This window comes from Anopheles coluzzii, chromosome 2 (assembly GCF_943734685.1).
Source record: "Anopheles coluzzii chromosome 2, AcolN3, whole genome shotgun sequence".
Taxonomy (NCBI): domain Eukaryota; kingdom Metazoa; phylum Arthropoda; class Insecta; order Diptera; family Culicidae; genus Anopheles; species Anopheles coluzzii.
The window spans coordinates 91,662,246-91,682,346 of record NC_064670.1 but is presented as its reverse complement, the minus strand read 5'-3'; the positions used below and the strand labels follow the sequence as shown (position 1 = coordinate 91,682,346).

Genomic DNA, 20,101 nt, shown 5'->3' with positions numbered 1-20,101 from the left:
ACCTCCGGACGTGATCGTTCTTAGATTACCGATTCCAACAGAAATATTTAAAAACCAATTCACACAAAGAATCGAGACTCTGTTGCAACAATACATTACACCCGAAGTGATCAGCTGATCGCACGTGCTATTTCTTCATTTTGAGTAAATGTTTAAACAAAGTGAAAAAAAACATCCCCTTCACTCATACGCAGCCACGTTTACACAGCCGTTGGGGGCTTTAATCTGGTCCGGTCAGTTTAACAAAAAAAAAGGAAGAAAGAAAGAAAGAAAAACAACTGAAACTGCTTTTCCTTTACTTTGCACATGCCGCGCGCATCTCATCGGTAACCAAAAATAAACACGCTGCAATCGTGTCTCAAGCCGATGACGAACTAAAAATAGTTTCAAACGGTCAGGGAGGCAATAAACCCTTTTCTCCCTGGTATCTTCACTGCTGCCCTTGCACAAACATTCTCTCTCTCTCTCTATCTATCTCTTTATCTCCCTTTTCTGCAGATTGCCAACCATTTCAAAACTTCTTTCCTCGCCACGATGGATAGGTCCACTCCGAATCCAGACCTGTTTGAGTCGAATGGACGATCTTCAGTTTGCTCAATGATCTACGACCGCTCCGCACACATACACCAACCAACTGGCGTACCGTTTCTGCTCGGTCACAGGAGACACGGTGGTCAGTTTGCCATGAAGCAGCAGTTGGTACAGTCACCCGGTCGGTTGTTCGGGTGGAATCCCTCGAGCTCCATCGCCAGTAGCAGATCGTGGCCATGGATCGTCAACCTTGAGATAGAGAGGAAATTTGTTCACTGTTCAATCGGAAAGACATTTGTTTACGACGACACTAGCTCCTAGCGGGATGTCAGAGAAGGGTGTTGCCCTGGAAGGAAGCAGAGCTGGTCCTGGGCTAGTGGACGACATGTTTCCGTACTTTGCTGTTCTAAACAGTATCATTTGGTTGTTCCATTCTCCACGATCTAATGATCTATACCCTTGAATTGCCCGCTGGGGTAAAAAAACATAAACGTAATCTGTTCGCCTGCATGGAGCGGAATAAAGGTTGTGGGAGGAGCGTTTCATTTACGGTCTGTTGAAAGCTTAGATGAACCATTTGGTAAAAAAGATGGCATCGTTTGGAAATTGCGATTCTGATACCTAAACAGAGAGAAAAAAAAGATTTCAAATTTCATAGAAGGGAAAATAGCAACGCTAAGCTGAGAAAGAATCTGAGAGGGTAGTGTAATTAATTATTTATGAATACCATGTGTGCCATTTTACTGCGTTTGGAAAGGAGACGCCTGGTGGGAGGAAATGATTCATTTGCCGACCATAAGATATGTAGCGAAAAGAATGCGAACAGTGGATTAGAGATTGGAGGAGTTGGTGATTTATAGTTTAGTATATTCTATTCGAAGTAAACAAGTATATACAATAAAAATGTACAAATTTGCCCATGTTAAATATTTTACGCATTGGGGTTAAAGCTGTTTTTATAGAATAACTTTCGTTAGTATTAAGTTTATATCTCATAGATATAAACACTATAAAAATGATGTTAATCCTTTTCGATCGTTACGAATATTGAAAGATACGTATGTGTGAGAAGAATAATCTATAAACGTGAGGAATCTAAGAACTAACAATAAAATTGGCATGGTAATCAATTCTGAAAGTGTTGCAAGCCAATTAGATATAAAGGCATCAGACAAAGAGTAATGGATTATCAACAGGAGGGATGTCGCTAGGGATGATAGACAGGTGACACATTAACGATCACGGCCTGCCCACGTCCACGATTGGCTTCGAGTAAAGCCGAAGAGAGTCTCCAATATTGTGAAGCCTCGGCTTTTTTTCGATTTTTGTATGACTTCGGTTCAATGTCGTGAGTTTTGGACAGGCCGAGGACGTTAATATGTCACCTGCCATATTGTTCATATGGCATGTCGTCATATATGACACTACAATTAAATTGAGGTCTAAGCTTGTTGCACAAATTGAGTAAAACGTGGATCATCCAAAAATAACATACCACCAAAAATGATACTGTTACACTTACGTCTTATGTAACAAAATGTTACGCTGGATGCAACTCACTTTTTTGTTCGAACGCCTTCAACGCGGAGGGCGTTCGGAGGCACACTTTTTCTATTTCATACGTTTGATTAACAAAAAGAACTATCATGACATGGCTTTTTTGATAATACATTTTGTTACGCAATTAATTGAAAGTGCCTTAGTTCGCTTCGTCACAGTTGACGGAAACGCCACTTATACGGCTCAAGTAGGGCATCTACCACGCATTCTCTTCCCATGAGGACATGTGTACACTTGTCAATCCTCATGTAGCATATCTACAATACAGAGCATATTATAATACACAATATCAGATATAGGCACATTGTAACACACCCCGGAAAGCCAAATCACACCATTCCAACACATTCATTATAACACATCAGCAAATCAATCCACACCATAGCAACATACCCAGACCATACCGTTCATAGAAAAAAAAACCATTGAGACACATTTATCGAAAACAACCGAAACGTGCAGCATAAGCAATTAAAGCGTTACTGTAGCAAAGTAGACAAACAGAGAACGCAAAGCAACTTATCGTTAAAAGCGCAGCGTAGGCAAAGATCGACGAACGCACCCGTTCTTTGGCTAGACTTTGGTTACTGGTACCTACTTCATGGACGGCACTGCAGTTAATCGACAAAATCATGCCAAAGACCTGGGCGTTCTTCTTGATTCAAGTTTGAACTTTAAACAGCATATCGATGACGTTGTAGCCAGAGGAAACCAACTACTTGGCGTGGTTATCCGGACAACTAATGAATTCCGCAACCCCATGTGCATCAGAGCTGTCTACAACAGTATCGTTCGTTCGGTTCTGGAATATTCGTGCGTAGTCTGGAGCCCAACCACTGCTTTTTCAATTGCTCGAATTGAGGCGATTCAACGTAACCTCGCGCGATATGCCCTACGCCTACTTCCCTGGCAGGTGCCGTCTTCTAGGCCTTGAACCTCTTTCGGTTAGAAGACGCAATGCACAGTGCTCTTTCATCGCTGGTTTGCTAAATGGCTCTATCGACTCATCGCCTTTGTTGCATCGAGTCGATATCTATGCACCATCTCGAACACTTAGGTGTAGAGAGACTCTACGGCTCGCTCAACCCCGTTCCAGCGCTGGTCGGTCTGACCCTATGTTCCGCATGTCGGCTGTTTTCAACACTGTTTCGGATTGCTTCGACTTCGACATCTCAACTCAGTGCTTCAAGGAACGTCTCCGACTTCTGCCGTGGCCGCAGTGAATTGCGATACAACCGTTGTTGATGCTATGTATTTTTTTAATGTACTGTTACTTATCTTAATTAGGCCATACGGCCTGTTGAAGATTAAACAATAAATAATAAAAATTACACTTATGACCGGACAACATGTTTCAAACCTCGTATAGATTCGTATAAATTGATTATCCTGCTTAAGGGTAGAATTCTAATCAGTTATTGCTAGTTTAATTAGTAAACCTAGTTCATAAGTGGTTTAGTTTGACCAACTAAGCCTGTTGCGCCATATGAGACGAAAAATAAAATTTGTTGAATTGTTCATTTGCACGAACGACTAATGATTAATAAGAATGCACTTGAAAAATATTGCGTACATCTTACAACTTATTATACAACGCTTTATTTTGTCACATTTATCAACAAACAAATAAAAGTAGAAAAGAAAGATCGTTTAAAGGATTGTCTTCTTCAGAGCGTAGCAGAACTCTTAGAAACGCAAAAGTGTTAGCAATTCAAAGTCACTATACAATTGAATAAAAATCCACCTGCAATAATTCACACTAACGCAGCGCTGTAGATTATGCTTACACCTTCATTAAGCGACTAAACAAATCGATGACATGCGTGTCCTTTCTGGTACACCGTCGGTTTGGCAGCGAATGCTAGGAAATGTTTAAAAAGGATGTACTGAAAGTGATCCAAACCGTTGCACTTTCATTGATCCCGCCAATCGTGTCGTTTTTGTTGGCGCCGATCAAGACTAAGATCGATCAATTTCCGTGGCGACAACGAACGCCTGCTTGTCTTCTGCTCAAAAGTCGCCAACAAAGCACACACACACACACACACACTAAACACCTTTTGGCAACGCGCGCATTTAGTCTGCTTTGCTTTTCGCTTTCGTGCTCTTTCTTCCGTGCAGCACCGCTCAAGGCGCCACTTTTGTTTTCCGATACAAGCAAAAGTGATGTTACTAGCCAAAGAGCGAGAGAGCGAGTTTTTTTTTTATTTCGTTGTTGATCGACCACGATCGACATTCCGACCGACGCGCTGACCGACATTGGCGCGTTGTGGGTAATGATGGCGAAAAGACAAATTTGTTTCCCTGCCTATTCTTGTCACCCCAATAATGCGATCGTATTGTCGTTTGTCTGGCATGAGCTATGTGTGTGCGTGTTCGTGTGGAGGGGTTTGGTTATTTGTTTTTGTGTGACTGTTTTTATATGACAAAAAACAAACCATTCAGACACACAAACCGAAAGGACACCGACAACCGTTCGGTGACGATGCCATTTTGTCACGAGCTTCGTCGCCTCTGCGGCGGGTAGAATACCTCATCATCCACTCCCCTTTTCCCCGTCCCCTGTGTGTTGCATTGCTGTCACTGTTACTGAAAAGCCTCAAGTACAAACACTAACGCCCGTTTGCATCTCCCACCGTCTGCCACCGTCGTCTGCTTTTGTCAGAGATGTTGTCGAGCGGCGGCGTAAAAAATAGCGGCATTTTGAATGTGTCAACCACGTTCATGTTTGAACGGCCGGTCCGTTCTTCTGCCCGTTCTGCACGCTTTCCTTCTCACCCTCTGGGCGGGGTGCTGTCGACATCCGTCTGCCAGCACGCGAACTGATTAGCGGTAGGAAAAAGGGCTTTTTTCGCGCGAAAAACCCCACGGTACCGTGACCATCAAACACTTCAAACGGTTCTGCACCGAGCCGGGGAGTAGGGACGAATGGATGGTTCAATAGCAAACCACCCGTCACCCATTCGAACATGCGGGTTGCGTTCACGAAGGCAGGGGGGGGGGGGGGGGTACTGCTGCTGCAATTGTACCATCCCTCGGGTTGAACTTTTCGGCCAGCAATTGCGCGGTTTCGGGAGCACCCGTTCGGCAGGATGCGTTCACTATTGTTCACCGTGCCGCGGGAGTCGTACCGTGATCGTGACGCTTGTGTTCGTGCTACTTTCTGGGCTAGATCGTACTCTTGTTGATCGGACGGGATTAACGGCTAAGGAAAGTCGGTAGCAAAAGTGTTCGCGCGTGTGACTCGGGTGCTGCCGGGATTTGTGTTTTTCGTTTGCTTTGGTGAACTTTGCACGAGCAAAGTGCAAAACATTATCATTCAGTACGGCGCAGCCAGGAAGCAGCAGAGAACCTGATGAAGTAATATGTTGTGTTGTGTGATGCTGTAGCGCTGCTTGCCTTTTTTGCGACTTGGACTTTATTTTATCTTTTGGACTTTATTTTCCAGATCAAATGACTGCTTTAGCAATAACACTTAATTGATGCCTTTTCGTGAGCTTTTGTGTGACAAGATATGAACTTGTGTATAATTATGTAGAAGATAACCTAAAGGTACATGATATCTTTTATATTGCCTACAAACGGCTGCTTATATTAAGACTTATTTTGGGGGTTGAATACAAATGCTTTTTAACCGTGCTGCTCTGCTGGGAATATGCTAATGATAAATAATGATTATCCACAAATTGAAAAAAGCTTTTGAATGCTTTTGAGATCTTTTTTTCATAAAACAGAATTATAATTAAAGCCTTTTCAAACCTATACAGATAACGATATAAAGTATATGATTATACTTTATTAACAAAATCAACCTCCATCTAGCCTAACTTAACCTAACCTCACTCAAACCTAACCACTAATATTATAACCAAAACAGAATCAAACAAGCCATATTTAAAATCAAAATTCTTCAAAACAACACTCATAAAAGCACTCTACATTTGCAGTACACAAAATAACAAGTGATGCAAGAAAATATAGATAGGATTTAAATAAAAATTGGATCTTTGGATTGGTTTTGAAGAAATGGCCCCGATCAAATTGTGCTCATCTGGTTTTTTGTCTTAAATGAAACAGTGGTCACCGAGAAACCTGAGAGGTTAGAGCTGTTCAATCCGACGATGTTTGCTGACCGGAAGACCGGCTGGCCTGATAAGACGTTGGTATGGATAAGTCGGATGACCTGCTGGGTAGTTAGGATGGCGGACTGAGTTCCGAGAGCACATGAAACGCGAATGCGGATTGCTCAGATTTTGAAATTGGCCGGAACACAGGATGGATCGTATGGATCCTGCGTCTGATCGTGATCGTATGGAAAAATACGACGAAATGCAACCTTTGTGAAGTGTCTTTGAACATTTTCTAATCGAGTGCATCCCTCAATATTAGAAGGACTCCATACAATACTAGCATGTTCCAAAATTAGACGAACTAGACTGCAGTAAAGAGTTCTTAAACAGAAAAGATCTCTAAACTCAGATGAAACACTGAGCATGAATTCCAGGGGTTTATATGCTTTGGTTATTATATCCTCCAACCGTTGCTTGAAGTTTAACTCCAAGGTCACAAATAGACGTAATACCAGACATTGAGAAGCTTCTACTCAAAATAATGTGGACAATGAAAGTAAAATGGAACTGGAAGTAATAATGAATAAAATGGAAACTTAATCGGGACAAAGGCACATCAAATTTACAGATCACCATTCGACGAAGGAGTTTAAGTATAGTTGAAGTCTTTCACTATCAGTAGGCGAAGAAACAGAGGAAAAAATGACATCATCCGCATATAGAAGATGGTCATCTGGAGGTAAAATATTATAGATATCATTGATGTGTAAGCTTAACTCATAGAAAGTTGAGAGTTGAGTATTACTCTAAAGAAACGATCTTTTAGATAAGAACTACGCTGAGTTATACTTATGACAGAACTACATTTATAAACAACACATGGATAAATACAAAGTTCAAATGCCTTAGAACTGGTAATAATAGGCGTCTTGTATCCTGTGGCCGAAAATTCTATTTTTTCACGATCACGATGTAGCGCCCTTATGGAATCTTTGGGTCGATATGTGATCAAAGTATTCAAAGGAAGCAATGTGAGGATCACTTCTTCTTCTTCTTCTTCTTCTTTTGGCTCAACAACCGTTGTCGGTCAAGGTCGGCCTGTACTCACTTATGAGGTTGGCTTTCAATGACTTTTGGTTTACCCCCCCCATAGCAGGATAGTCAGTCCTACGTATGGCGGCACGGTTTATTTGGGGCTTGAACCCATAACGGGCATGTTGTTAAGTCGTACGAGTCGACGACTGTACCACGCGACCGGCCTAGAGGATCACTTCACAAGCTTGATAAAGTGGGTCATTCTGGTGACATGCATAACCGTGCAACCAGACATACCGACAAATGGCGTCGCGCCGTGAAGTTTCCAATATTCAGGACATTCAATGATATTCGATGAGAATTCCACACAAAAACAATCCGTTTCACGGGGAATATTTTTACGCCATGTGTGGATGACAGCTAGGTACAACCATGTTCATTTTAGATTTTTGTTCACATTTCACGCCGCGAAATTGTCTCGATACGTCTGGTTGCCCGGTAAGGTGCATTGGATTTGGACATTGCAACTTTTTTTTGTAATCAAGGGAAACGGCGTTCAATTTTTGCTTGTAAAATATGTAAAATACGTAAATAATGTAATTTAACCTACTCAAATAAATGCATTTTAAAGGAATAAGTTTTCAAACAAGCAAGCAAATGTGTCCAATTTAATGAAAAAAAAAATAAATAAATATCTAAATGTTGTATGAACAACTCAGTAAAGCATACAACATTAAATCCTGTAACGAATAAGATAAAAACAATCCTCTTCCATGAGTCACTAAACTGTTGACTATCCTGGGATGAAAAATGTGCGAGAAAATATTTTTTCCTCCAGCTTGCTCCTATCCGTTCACGATCCGCCGATAGTGGATGTCACCTTGCAGTGTTTTGATTTACTTGCCGACTGTCAACATTTGTTATTCTTGTTTTGAAAAAGCGCACGAGGACGGAAATGACCGTTTACCGGTTGAACGATGAAGTGACCATCACCTTTTGACGAATTTTTGTAGCACAACAACAAGAACGACATTAAAACAAACATCCAAAAAACCAAACAACCCAGCACGCATACGCAGAGCATGATGGTTTGGGGAGCATTAAATTTAGACCAAATGCAAAACAGTATACCTGTTGGGTTTTTGTGTCTTATCAGAAAAAAACAACTCTAAAAAAGAACCAATCATTTTAATTACAACAACAACAAAGTAAACAACAAATAAATTCAACCAAATGAAATATTGATCTTAAATTGGACTTCAAATTTCAAAGCATTAAATTAAATTTCATGCAGAAACAAGGATTGAAGGGAAAATATTGAAAAACATAACAACATTCTGCAATATTAAGAGCATTAAGCTTTTTCAATTTTTTGAAAAAAAATAGATAAGTAAGTTCGACTTCAAATTTCCTTTACAGAAATAATTCAAATGCTTTAAAGTAAATTTTTCACTTCAGTTTACTGTTGCCTATTATCTTTTTTGTGCGACAGTAAGTTGTCGCCCAGTAACGATCCCGAACGCGCACGCACACAACCTGGCGGAGGGCATGCTAATTTCACTCAGTCTTCCACACGCACACAACCACCTGCACACTCAAACGCACATTTACACACGATGCCACCTGTACATCGAGAACGCCGAATTTGAGTGACAAACGTGCCGCCGATGCCATGCCTGGCGGGCCCCAAAAATGCTCTTTGAAGGAAGCGTAAACCAACACCTACCGTGCGCTCGATTTTTTTGGTGGGCTATTCTTAGAAGGTCAGCAAAAACACACGACCAAAAAGGGCAGCGAAAGCAGGAAACGGGGAAACAGGTTAGGAGGGCCTCGGACCATCGCCACGAGGCATACAGCAGATTACGTACTACACGCCGGAAAGGCACCGTTCAGCAGTGCGCTGGTATGCGTGCCGTCCCAGCATCCCACGGGAAAAGTTTCCCCCTCCACCGCGTTAAAAAACCCCCGGTCAAAGGGAAATCCGGCTCCACATCCCGCATGAACTTTTGACCCTCGGAAAACGGGGATATTGGTAAAATCGGGCGCGTTCAGTGTACCGACGAGCGATACGCAAAGCAGTCGCAACCGCTGTTTGTTTGTTCCGCCACAGCCGTGATTCTGTGCGTAAACCGTGTGTCACAAGCCGTGTGCCATATATTTATATTTTTTCTTCACGTTTGTGTGCCAATGCGATCACTGTGCGATCACGAACTCACGCGGTGAATGATGTGGAGGCGATCGACGACACTGTGCGACATCGGGTTTAGTGTTTGTGTGTGTGTGTGTAACACGGCATTCGAGGCGAAAGATAACCTCGTGGTAAAAGTCGAAAAATAAATCCCAACCGACCAACCCAGGTGGATTAAAGCGCGCCACCATCACCAATCGCGCAAGGGAGCGTTTCTGCTTCGGGGTGGCTGGTGAAATTTCACGTACGATTCGTGTTGCTCTGTGACTAGCTAAACGGTCGAGCGGTGAGGATAGATTCCTATGCGTGTGTAGCAGGCGCTAAGGGGGGGAGGAAAACCGTCGCGTCTCAAAGCGTCACTTTGAAGGCTCGCTAAGGGTAGCTGCGCCAAGCGGGACAGTACTACGGAAAGCCTTGAATCGTACGGTGGTCGGTTGTTCCCTCTGCGCGATTGACAACGAAACAGCATAATTTGTGCAGGTGTGTGTGTGTGTGTGCGCGCATGTTTGGGGTGATCAGTTCTGTATCATTGCCAGTTTGAAAAGCAGTTTTTCTCTAGACCGTGTGTTTACGATCGAATGGGACGGCTGTTTTGAATGGAATTGAGTTTTGAGCGAGCGTGTCTACCCGGTTGGGAAGGTGTCGGCGCCGTCAACGGGATGAACGAATGCAGAACGCGTGCGCATACTAATTAGTTTGATGTGACAGTTGGTTTTTTATGCAAGTTTAGACGACAGTTTAACAGCCAGCCAGGTGTTTGCGTGGCAGCAGAGTGATCGAGTGATATCAAGAGAGTAAGAAACAAACACTGAATAAAGCGAAGAAAATAACCCAAAGCTGAATTAGTTGTGCAAAGTTAGACATTGAAGTCTATTCTTCTTGATCTTAACAACCGCCTGACAAAGTGAAGCAAAGTGCATTGGTGCGTTAATGCGAGCGAACGGGAGGAGCGTGCTGCTGCTACTGCATTGCTTTCTGTCTTAACATCCCGCGATCAGTACCCACCCCTGCATTGCTACACATTCGATTTCGAATGAGTGGATTCTACAGCCAAATTAAGGTAGAGTTGTGATAGCCAATGGTGCTTCGTTATGGGTTTTGTTGTTGTTATTTGTTTTCATTTTTACCATAACATTAATGTGAACAGCACAGCACACGCTGAGTGTCTCTCGGGAGACTCCGATCGATCATTCACTGTCTGAGCAGCCGGTCTGAGTTGCCGTGCCTGCTGCCGCGTTACGGCTAGCCTCCATTTATTCCCCCCCCCCCCCCCCCTTCCATACTGGGTCTGTCACGGATCGGTCTTATTGATGAGATTTATAATTTTGCCCTTTTGGCTAATGCCGAACAGCTGCACACCTGGCAGTTTAATAATGTGACTGTGTGAGTGTGTGCTTGTCTGCGATGTGAGATGAGTGGAATTTTCATGCTCCATTTCGTCATCAGATGCCAGGAAAGAGGAGGGAAAGTTTAAGATTTGCATAACGATGCCAGATCGTAATGAAGATTAGCTCAGTTAATGCGAGCTATGATTTGCTCATATTTTTTGCTTGTTTTTTTTTTTTGTTACAATAATTTCACACCATAGATGCCATTACTTTTAATGTATTGATTATTTTGAAACATTGTTTTCTCCACGCGTAATTCGAGTAGGATTTATGCCCCGTTGAACCAATGCGCAAATGTTGGCCGATTTAATCACATGATTCATCCCTACACTGTTTCATCCCCGGTTACCTCGTAACCTGATAGCAGGTTTTATTGATCAAAACCCAACGGGAAGTCAACAAAGAAAGGAATTTGTGTCGCATCACGAGTAATTGTTTCGATGCTGCGCGCTGCGAAACAAAACACAGCAAGAGTGTACAGAGAGGACAAAAAAGCAACGGAACTTGAGAAGAGTAAAATGAAGAAAGAGAGAAAATAACATTGCAGCATGTGAAAAGGCTGCCACTAAATCTGAAAGGGAAGCTGGTGTACACAACAAGCAGCCGTTCGGTTGTTCGCGAGCGCGCGATCAGCTGTAAACAATAACAACCTGACGCGGCGTGCTGCGGGAGGGCAGAAAGCGCACGCGGTGGGGCCGCAAAACGGTAGCTAACGAGGGCTAAAGATATCCGCGACCTACTATTATTAGCAGCATAGTTTACTCCTTTGCGTCCCGCCAACGCTCTCGCACTCTCAATCCGGTACGTTAGTGTGCGATTAGTTTAAGTATATGCGCGGCACAACGGCAAGCAGTCGGCTGTCGAGGTTGTGCCAACCCGTGTGCCAGTCAAGATGTGCGCCTTTGAGCTTCACTTCCTCGAACTTGATCGGCTTGGGGGTTTTTGTGTGCCGCTGACGGCGCGTCCTGCAGCCTGGTGCAACGGGTTGATGCATCGATGAGAGTGCGCGGTTGCAGCATTTGCCACCATGTTGCGGTTTCCTAAGAGCGCGCGGCAAAAATAAACTATCGTCAGCTGTGGAGGGTTTGACCACCGGTTTCGCTGCAAATGAGGAGTGTAGCGATTTTTCGGATGCCTTAGATTTAGTGGGTAGTTGACTTTTTTTACACAGTTGTTTACATAGACTATGCTTATTAATTTTGAAGATACAGATCTTAATTTAATACCAGTTAAAATGTGTCACTCGCTATTTCCCGCAAAAAAAGAATAAATCACAAAATTATAGAAAAAGAAACAGTGATACTGCCAACTAAGCCATTCATACAAAAAATTAAAACAAATAATAGACACCTTTTTTCTGGTTAAATATTTTTAAAATTGCTTGAAATAATGGAACAATTACTGCCTACTATTTACAGAAAATATATCAGAGAACCGCGTATTTATGGAATGATGACAATTATGGAATACTTTGCTCGAGAAGTACTTTGTGTTGCTGGTAATACTAAAAAAAAAGAATCAACCATAAAAGACGTAACGTTCATAAAAAGTGCAGCTAAATTCCACTACCGTAATGTGGCACATGAGGTATAGGAGGAGCAGACTTTTTTTCTTGACTTTCCATATCCTTGAATCAAGCATTTTTAATGTATGTATAACGATAAAATTTTGTGCAAATTTTCTCCTAATAAAGAAAGTCTGGTATTACTTTATTGCTATATGTATGTAGCTATGTGTATGTGAAATAAAAATATATTAAAAACAGACAGCTTATTCAGGATAGAATCACTTATTTGTGAACATTGGGAACAGCTCCAGGTTCTTTTGCTTTAATGTATATTTTAGCCGATGTTCATTATGTGTTTAAAATAATTGATTTATAAGCAATAACATAAAAAAGATCAACAGTCCAACTGGTCCTAGTTTTATTTTGTACCTTTCTTGGTAAATATTCCAGGACAATAAAAAAATACCCCTTTAATTTATTAACGATATGAACATGACTGGTGTAAAACGTGTTTTTAAACATTCTGAACAAAGTAAGGTAATTTCGCCATTATTATAAAAACCGGATTATACATCTTGTGATTGTAGACGACGGTTAAAAAATTATCATGATACATTATAGCTTTTTAGTATTCATAAGTATTTTGTTGTTGATGATGAACCATAAAATAAATACACTTATTAACATAAGAACACAACAACATGATGAACAAAGTTTATTATTAAAACTGTTTGACATCATTGTTTTATTCCGTGTTTATTAATATCTATAACCAAACAACAAATCTTATGTTCACCACTGTATTATGCTTTTAAAAAAAATGCTAGAATCTCTACACAGTAACAAGTGACAGCACTGTCCTGTTCCTTCGTTCGTTTCGTTTTCATTTCGGACCGGTGAGGCATCACACCGCTGATCGCTTCTACCCTCCACCTGCCTCCCTCATGGGGGTGGACACCTTGGCTCCCCGACTTTACGACCCTTTCTTCTTTGCGCTTCAACGGTTCTGCTATTTTTGGGGCACGAGGGCTACACAGTGAGGACCAAAACCACACAATCTTGTGAATTGTGAGGTGCCGGTACATCGTGCACATCGGCCGACTGCACTGTAACGCTTCGCTACGATACCGTGTCATCCTGCTCGTTCCACTTGCCCCGCCTCACCACGAAACCCCTTTTGCAACGGGAACGATCTTCGAGGCGAGCAGCATCGTTATGAATCTGTTTTCCATTCGATTCGAATAGTTCGACCGGGCAACGGGTACGTTTCGCGTAGCGGTTGGAGATGCGACGACGAATGCAACCGAATGCACCGCACTGTGTCGAATGGGCGGCGGCGTGGGCTGGGCCCCGTGTCACAAACCAGTGTCATCTTTCGCGCGGGCTTGATCGGGCGATCGTGCGCCTTGTGTGATCGCGCTTCTGATTGCTATTTGTTTTTTTTTGCCCTTTCGTCCATCGTGGCTTGCCAATAACACCTCCCGAGACGAATGTAATTGGTTTGCGATCGTTCCCACGGCAAAAAAGTGTTCTGTACCTTCCTGTATCATTAATTATCCCGGCAATTCATCCTTTTCAGAAGCAGTGATTTTGAGCGCGGTGTGTGTTTTGTTTTCTCGATTTCGATTTTTTGCGAAGTGTTAATTAGCGAATCGGTAGTGAATTAGGTGCTCCACTTTCTGTCCCATTCTTACCCGTGCTTGCAGCCCGCTTGAAATCATGAGTGATTTTAGTGAGATAGAAGACGCAGCAAAGGTGAGCGTAGCACCGTTGGGCGGTCATATTTTACTGTGATTCAACAAAGAATGTACCGTGGTTTGAGTTATTTTTATCAACTTATGCACACACGATGGAATGTGAAAATGAAACGCTTTACCAACACGGCCAGGGAAGAAGCTGATGGTTGAAAATGCGTGATTTAATCGTTGAAGGGATGTTTTTATGTTGTTTAAAATTCGCAAGAAACTGAATTTGATTTGCATTCAAATCAAGACAATGAACATACATCAGCGATAGCAGATAGCGCTGTTTCCATAAAAGTTAAATCACCCACCGGGCAATCATTCGAACGGTTAAAGTTCGTACGTTTTAAAAACGAGCTTCTTTGCAATTAAATTTACCAACCCCGTTTTGCCCAGCTTCTACGAAGCGAACGCCAAACGCGTCCCTAAACCCTTCGTACAAGTGGCAAAAGCAACACCCATCATCAATGGTGCAATTATGTTCTGCCGGCAGCGATCACGTGCCCTCGACGATGGAATCGTTTGGCGAACGTGGCAGCGACTTTTGCTCAAGTCTTCTTTCCGGGAATAGCCTCAACTTCTCTTCCGTTGCCATTTTTCGTAATGTTCGTTTTTTTATTGCTTCAAAAACCAGGGAAGGGTTCGATTTTCCATTGCACGGTAAAAGTTAGCCAACCGGCCACAGAAACGTTGATGAAGAGAAAAAAATGCCAAGATGCAGACGCGAGTGCGCTGCTTCGGGGCAGCTTTCGTTCCGCTGTTGTAAAAATGAATTTCAAATGCAATTTCAAATGCAGACAAATGCGCCACCCTTTTATGGGGTAGGCTTAGGGGAAAGGTTGATTCCGCTACCAGCAGAAGCAGGCTGGAAGCCGCAACAGGAAGGTTAATTGCATAAGTACGCTAAGTTCAAGGAAGTCGTAAATAACCTTCTCCTTTCCATCTTCAACCTCATTCTGTTGGTTTCACCAACATTTCACCACTTATCTTGCTTTCACTCTCGCTCGCTGCCGGGGCGGCAAACACCGGAAACAAACCAGAAATGGCAATGGCCGCTGTATGAATCATGAGCGGCACCAGGCGTCTCCATCGCTTTTTTACCCCCTGTGAATCTGTTGTCATCACCACCAATGGTGCACAACAAACCGCAACAGCCCGGCCAAGCCAGTGCAGTAAACTTTGTAAACTAATTACCGTGCGCTGCTTTTCTTCACATTCCGGCCACACACATATATCGTAATCATGTCAGTTAAGAATGAAATACGATTAAGCGAGCGTGCCATGGCGTCACTTTGCGCGTGGCTGAATTGCATTAAAATCGGTGCGATAATTGAACGAAACTGGTCTCCAGTGGTGTTTACGCTCCAAAACTGAAACACTTTTCAAAGGGCAGCAAAATGAGGAAGGGTAAACGATTGTACTGCTCGAACAGGAGTTTTATATTACAACAATGCAGCGTTATTTGTGTCGCGCTACTGCTTCGCTCTGCAAAAGCAACCGTTAACTATGAGCTACATTTTAACTTGTATATCGTATTCTTGTTTTCCTCCACTTGCACAGATGCTGGGAGCTGCACTGATAGGACGGCGCAAAGTAAGTAGTCAACGTGCTTCTTCTCAAGGAGTCATCACCTTACACCCGACTACAATGTAGTTGAAGGGTTGATTTAGTTCGCTTCCCTTGCTGCTACCTTGCAACTGATTTCCTCTTGTACTTTTTTTCTTTCTCTCTCTCTCTCACACACACATTCACATTATCTTTCTCCTTCACCCAGAGCTCGGTTGCCAAAGGGAAAACTTTCACCGAGGAGGAAATCAAGGGTAAGTGCAATGAAAACGGAAACCGATTCCGATTGGATCGATTTCAACCCTCGTTCGGCCGTGCCCGCGCACGTGTGGAGTCGAATGTCATCTAGCGTGAGCGCATTTCGTGCTAATGGTTTTGTCGATGTCATCCCATCGGCGAGACATTGGCCGGGTAATGCTCATGCACATCTCATCATCATTATATCAGTGTCGCCATCACCATCATCATCATCATCATCGTGATTACAATCATTGTGCTACTATTATCGCGCGACAAAGGTCGTTCGTGTGTGGTTAATCGTTGTGATCGTCATTGTATAGATTTTTTCATACGCTCTCATGCAATCGCACACAAAAAGAACCTAATAGTTTAAGCTAATTTTATGTTCGTTCTTTTAACGAAAAAATATACTACATAGCTTAAAGTTAGTGGTTGAAATTTGGCCCTGTCAAACATGCTGAATTGCATGGACAGTTTTTACTGTTTAAGTTTGAGTCAAAGTGATTGCAGAAATAATATGAAATAACTAATATTTGGGCCGATCTGGTGGTACAGTCGTCAACTCGTTCGACTTAACAACATGCCCGTCATGGATTCAAGCCCCAAATTGAACGTGCCCCCATACGTAGGGCTGACTATCCTGCTATGGTAATAAAAAAGTCACTGAAAGTCGAATCCACCAATGGTACAGGCAGGCCTTGGCCGACTGCGGTTGTTGTGTCAAAGAAGAAAAAGAAGAACTATTATTTTATCTTCATAAAGCAATTTTCTTATATCCAGTCGAGAGTTTGATCACGTTATCTTTTAATTTATCTGTACAAAAACATTAGAGTAAATGGTACTAGGCAGTACTTTATCGGCTCTATAAGTTGGTTTGCTCACTTGATTTAGTACGTCGTTGGGACGTCCCCGGCCCGGCCGCCAAAAATTCTCTATTTATTGGTAATTTGTATTTATTTTAAAGGATTTTCTAAAATGTTTCTTTTTAGTAAACGTGCTAAGTTGTGTTGCATTGTTTAGTTTTCAAATGTTATGAATAATCAGTTTATATCATTCAGTTTATAGCGTCCTGAATGATTAGACGTCATTTTCTAAACCATTAACTGGAGGTTTCACACTTATACCACAAGGTGTCACCAAAATTTATGCCGTCCAAAACATTCAAACAGTTTTAACGAAAGCATGCCTAAGATTGGCAAAAGAAGGACAGCAGTAACTGCTGTGAGGACAATGCAAAGGTATGAGGACAACTACACAACTCGGTCGCTACACCCGGCCAGCACCTGCCTTGACCTCTGTGGTCAGAGAATGTCAGCTATTCGTATCAGTTTGTTCAAATCTGACCGATGAAGTACAGCTTTTCAAACGTTGCTGTCAATCAATCTTGTTATTTTGGTTGGACAGACAGTCAGCACGGACATCTCACGGCGGTCAAGGTTGTTTCCCGCGCGGGTTGTAGGTTACCAATATGAAACAACAAAACCTTGCGAAAACTGATCCGTCTAGTTAGGAGCAGCGTTGTACAAAAGTAAACCTAAGCCTCATTAAGACGAACAGAACAGAACCAAACATGCACAGCTCATTTCCACCAACATTTGCTTAGGCAGAGCAAGACTTTTATTCTCTGCCCTGCGATTTGGCAACAATATCCGTCCCACTTACCAGAACCACAAATAAAGAATAGGAAATTATGAATTCTATCTGTACGAGGACGTACCCAACCTCGGTCACGTGACGGAAAAGCACCTAAAAGCCGCACCACCTTGAGCGTAACACGCTTGTTACCATTTGACAAAATGGATTGCACTTTATCCGGCCAATGTTCCGGTTGGGTTGCAAGTAGTTTTCCCCACCTCCACCGCCACTGTCGTGTAGTTTTTGGCAATCACAACAACACGCTCTCAGCTTCTCATATCTCGTTCACTTGGGACGCAGTTTGGGTGGGTTTTTGGGGGTGGTGTGTGTCTATTTGCACATTCATTTTCACGGTCAACGGCCCTCGCAACGTCAACGAGACGGAAAACAGTGCGGACAGGTACGGACAGGTGAAGAAAACCAGGTGAAGAATATCAAACATTAGCAGTTACCGATTGGCGTTTGCTGTGTGACACGGGGCAAGCTTGCCCGAATCACGAACCCTGATTAATTAGCATTAGCGTTTCCTTACACGGCGTTCGATTCGGCAGTCTTGTAACGACGCCATTGCTTGATTGCTGCACGATTTGTTTGGAGGAAATTAAATATCACCAATACACTCACTTCCGCCCGCGAGCCGAAAGGTGAAGTGTCAACCGGAACGATTGTGTGGTGAAAGTGCCGTGTGCCGTTCTGGGCTGCCTGCCGGCCTTGGTTTGCATAATTGATAATCCTGCCAGCGTGCTGTGACAGTGACAGCGCCATTTCTATGTTAATTTCGGCGTTGAGGTGTGATGAAAATTGCGCTCAAAATTCATTACCTCGCGTTTATGGCGGATGGTGTGAGTTATGGCGCACTGTTCTCGGTGCCGCTCACTCGCTGAACCGTGGAATATTGTGGCACGGCGGTTTCGTTCCCGGGCTGGCAATGAATTAATTTCCCTGTAATGTGATAATTGCTTTCAATCAGTCTAGTCTCGATCGTGTCGAGATGAAGAAGTGCTTAGCTCGGAGTTCCACGTTGTGAACCTTTACACAAATAATCCCTACATCGGGAAATAAATATATTCTCAAACAACCACTTTTGAACAACAATTTAATCCACAACTACAACATCCCATTAGCACAAAATTCAATATGTGGTCAATGGGGTCTCACTTTGCTAGAATTACAGAAACACTACATAAAGGTGCTTCAAGGCGCGTGATAGACTCTAAGATAAGATATTTAATTTATTCATGCAGTAGATGCGAAACTAACGATTTCCGGTCTGAATTAATGATTATGTGCCGGAAACTGTATCTACATCGATACCATTAGCTCCATTAGTGGCAGAATTTGTTCGGAAGCGTGCTATGAGAATAGAAACGGTATCACTATTACCAAAACGATTCTAGCATCAAATAAAAGTTTTGGTACGAAGTTTCTCCTTTTTGCGGGCCATACTCGTAGAGATAGCAACAGCGAAAGGGCGAAACTGTGGATGTGTTCATTACAACCGTTGACCTTATGGTAGTAAGAAGATGATCCAACAGTGTAGTACAGTGTAGTTGTACGTATATTGTAATCTTGTATAGGTTTCAGGTGCGAATAATCGTCTCGAAATAATGAGGACAGCTCTTGATCAATCAATGTTCTAGCTTCAAATGGAGAAAAATAATAATCATATTCCATCGGCTAGAGGATACTGGTGTGTTATGAAGCACTTGTGCCAATTCTTATATTAACTATGTAATGTTCCTATTTATTCATCTAATAGGGTATAATATTACAAATAGCTATATTGTAATAACAATGATTATTATGATAATTGCATGGTATTCTAAGCAGCCTAAGTTACTCTAAAACCATCATATACTATTATTAAGTAATATATCTATCAAATCGATCTGTAGTAGATAAAACGGACTTTGCTCTAATTTGTCTAATTTGTCTAGTGATTAAAATTAAATTATACATAGGTTAAACTAAAATAGGCCGGTCTCGTAGTACAGTCGTCAACTCGTACGACTTAACAACATGCCCGTCATGGGTTCAAGCCCCAAAAAGACCGTGCCACCATACGTAGGATTGACTATCCTGCTATGGGGGGAAATCAATTAGTCACTGAAAGCCAAACCCACAAGAGGTAAAGGCAGGCCTTGACCGACAACGGTTGTTGAGCCAAAGAAGAAGAAGAAGAAACTAAAACATCAAGACGTGAACGACAAACAATTAGACCTATGATCTGGCCTTCTAAAATCATTACTTCATTAATTGTACTGTTGTAGCATTTTAGCTAGTATGTTAGTACTAAATTTGAATGAACAAATCTGAACAGGCGATAATTTATATCAAAATGATTGCCACAAGAGCCAAAGGCGTATTTGACGTATTTAATGTATTTCTAAGTTGCGATTCCACAATAAAACGGTTACACAAGCCTTAGTATCAATAATGGGGCCCTTTCCGTTTTAAGTTCGTAGGCTGAAATTTCAGCCTGTCAGTTGTTTGCATTGTATAGCAATTTTCGAGCAGCTATCTAAGTGGGTACGATATACAGGTGGGCTTATCCCAAGGTGTATGAATTCAAAAGGCTGATTTATATCGTTTCTGTTTCTGAATGAAGATCTTACAAGTGTTTTGTGTATTCGTCAAGC

At 42.3% G+C, this 20,101-nt stretch overlaps 1 protein-coding gene across 4 annotated transcripts in view; it reads left to right on the top strand.

The window, feature by feature from the left end:
- Positions 1–5,204: 5,204 nt before the first annotated feature.
- LOC120953669 (calcium-binding protein E63-1) overlaps positions 5,205–20,101 on the top strand; it is an 83,173-nt gene continuing 68,276 nt past the window's right edge. Inside the window, exons 1-3 of one of the 4 annotated variants that reach the window (XM_040373821.2) lie at positions 5,205–5,451; positions 15,582–15,614; positions 15,796–15,841. In XM_040373821.2, the coding sequence (XP_040229755.2) occupies positions 15,582–15,614; positions 15,796–15,841 (79 nt within the window). In that variant the 5' untranslated portion in view covers positions 5,205–5,451. Of the gene's footprint in view, positions 5,452–9,569; positions 10,445–13,902; positions 14,035–15,581; positions 15,615–15,795; positions 15,842–20,101 lie in introns of those variants that run through there. The other 3 variants (XM_040373819.2, XM_040373822.2, XM_040373818.2) reach the window with 3 other exon arrangements.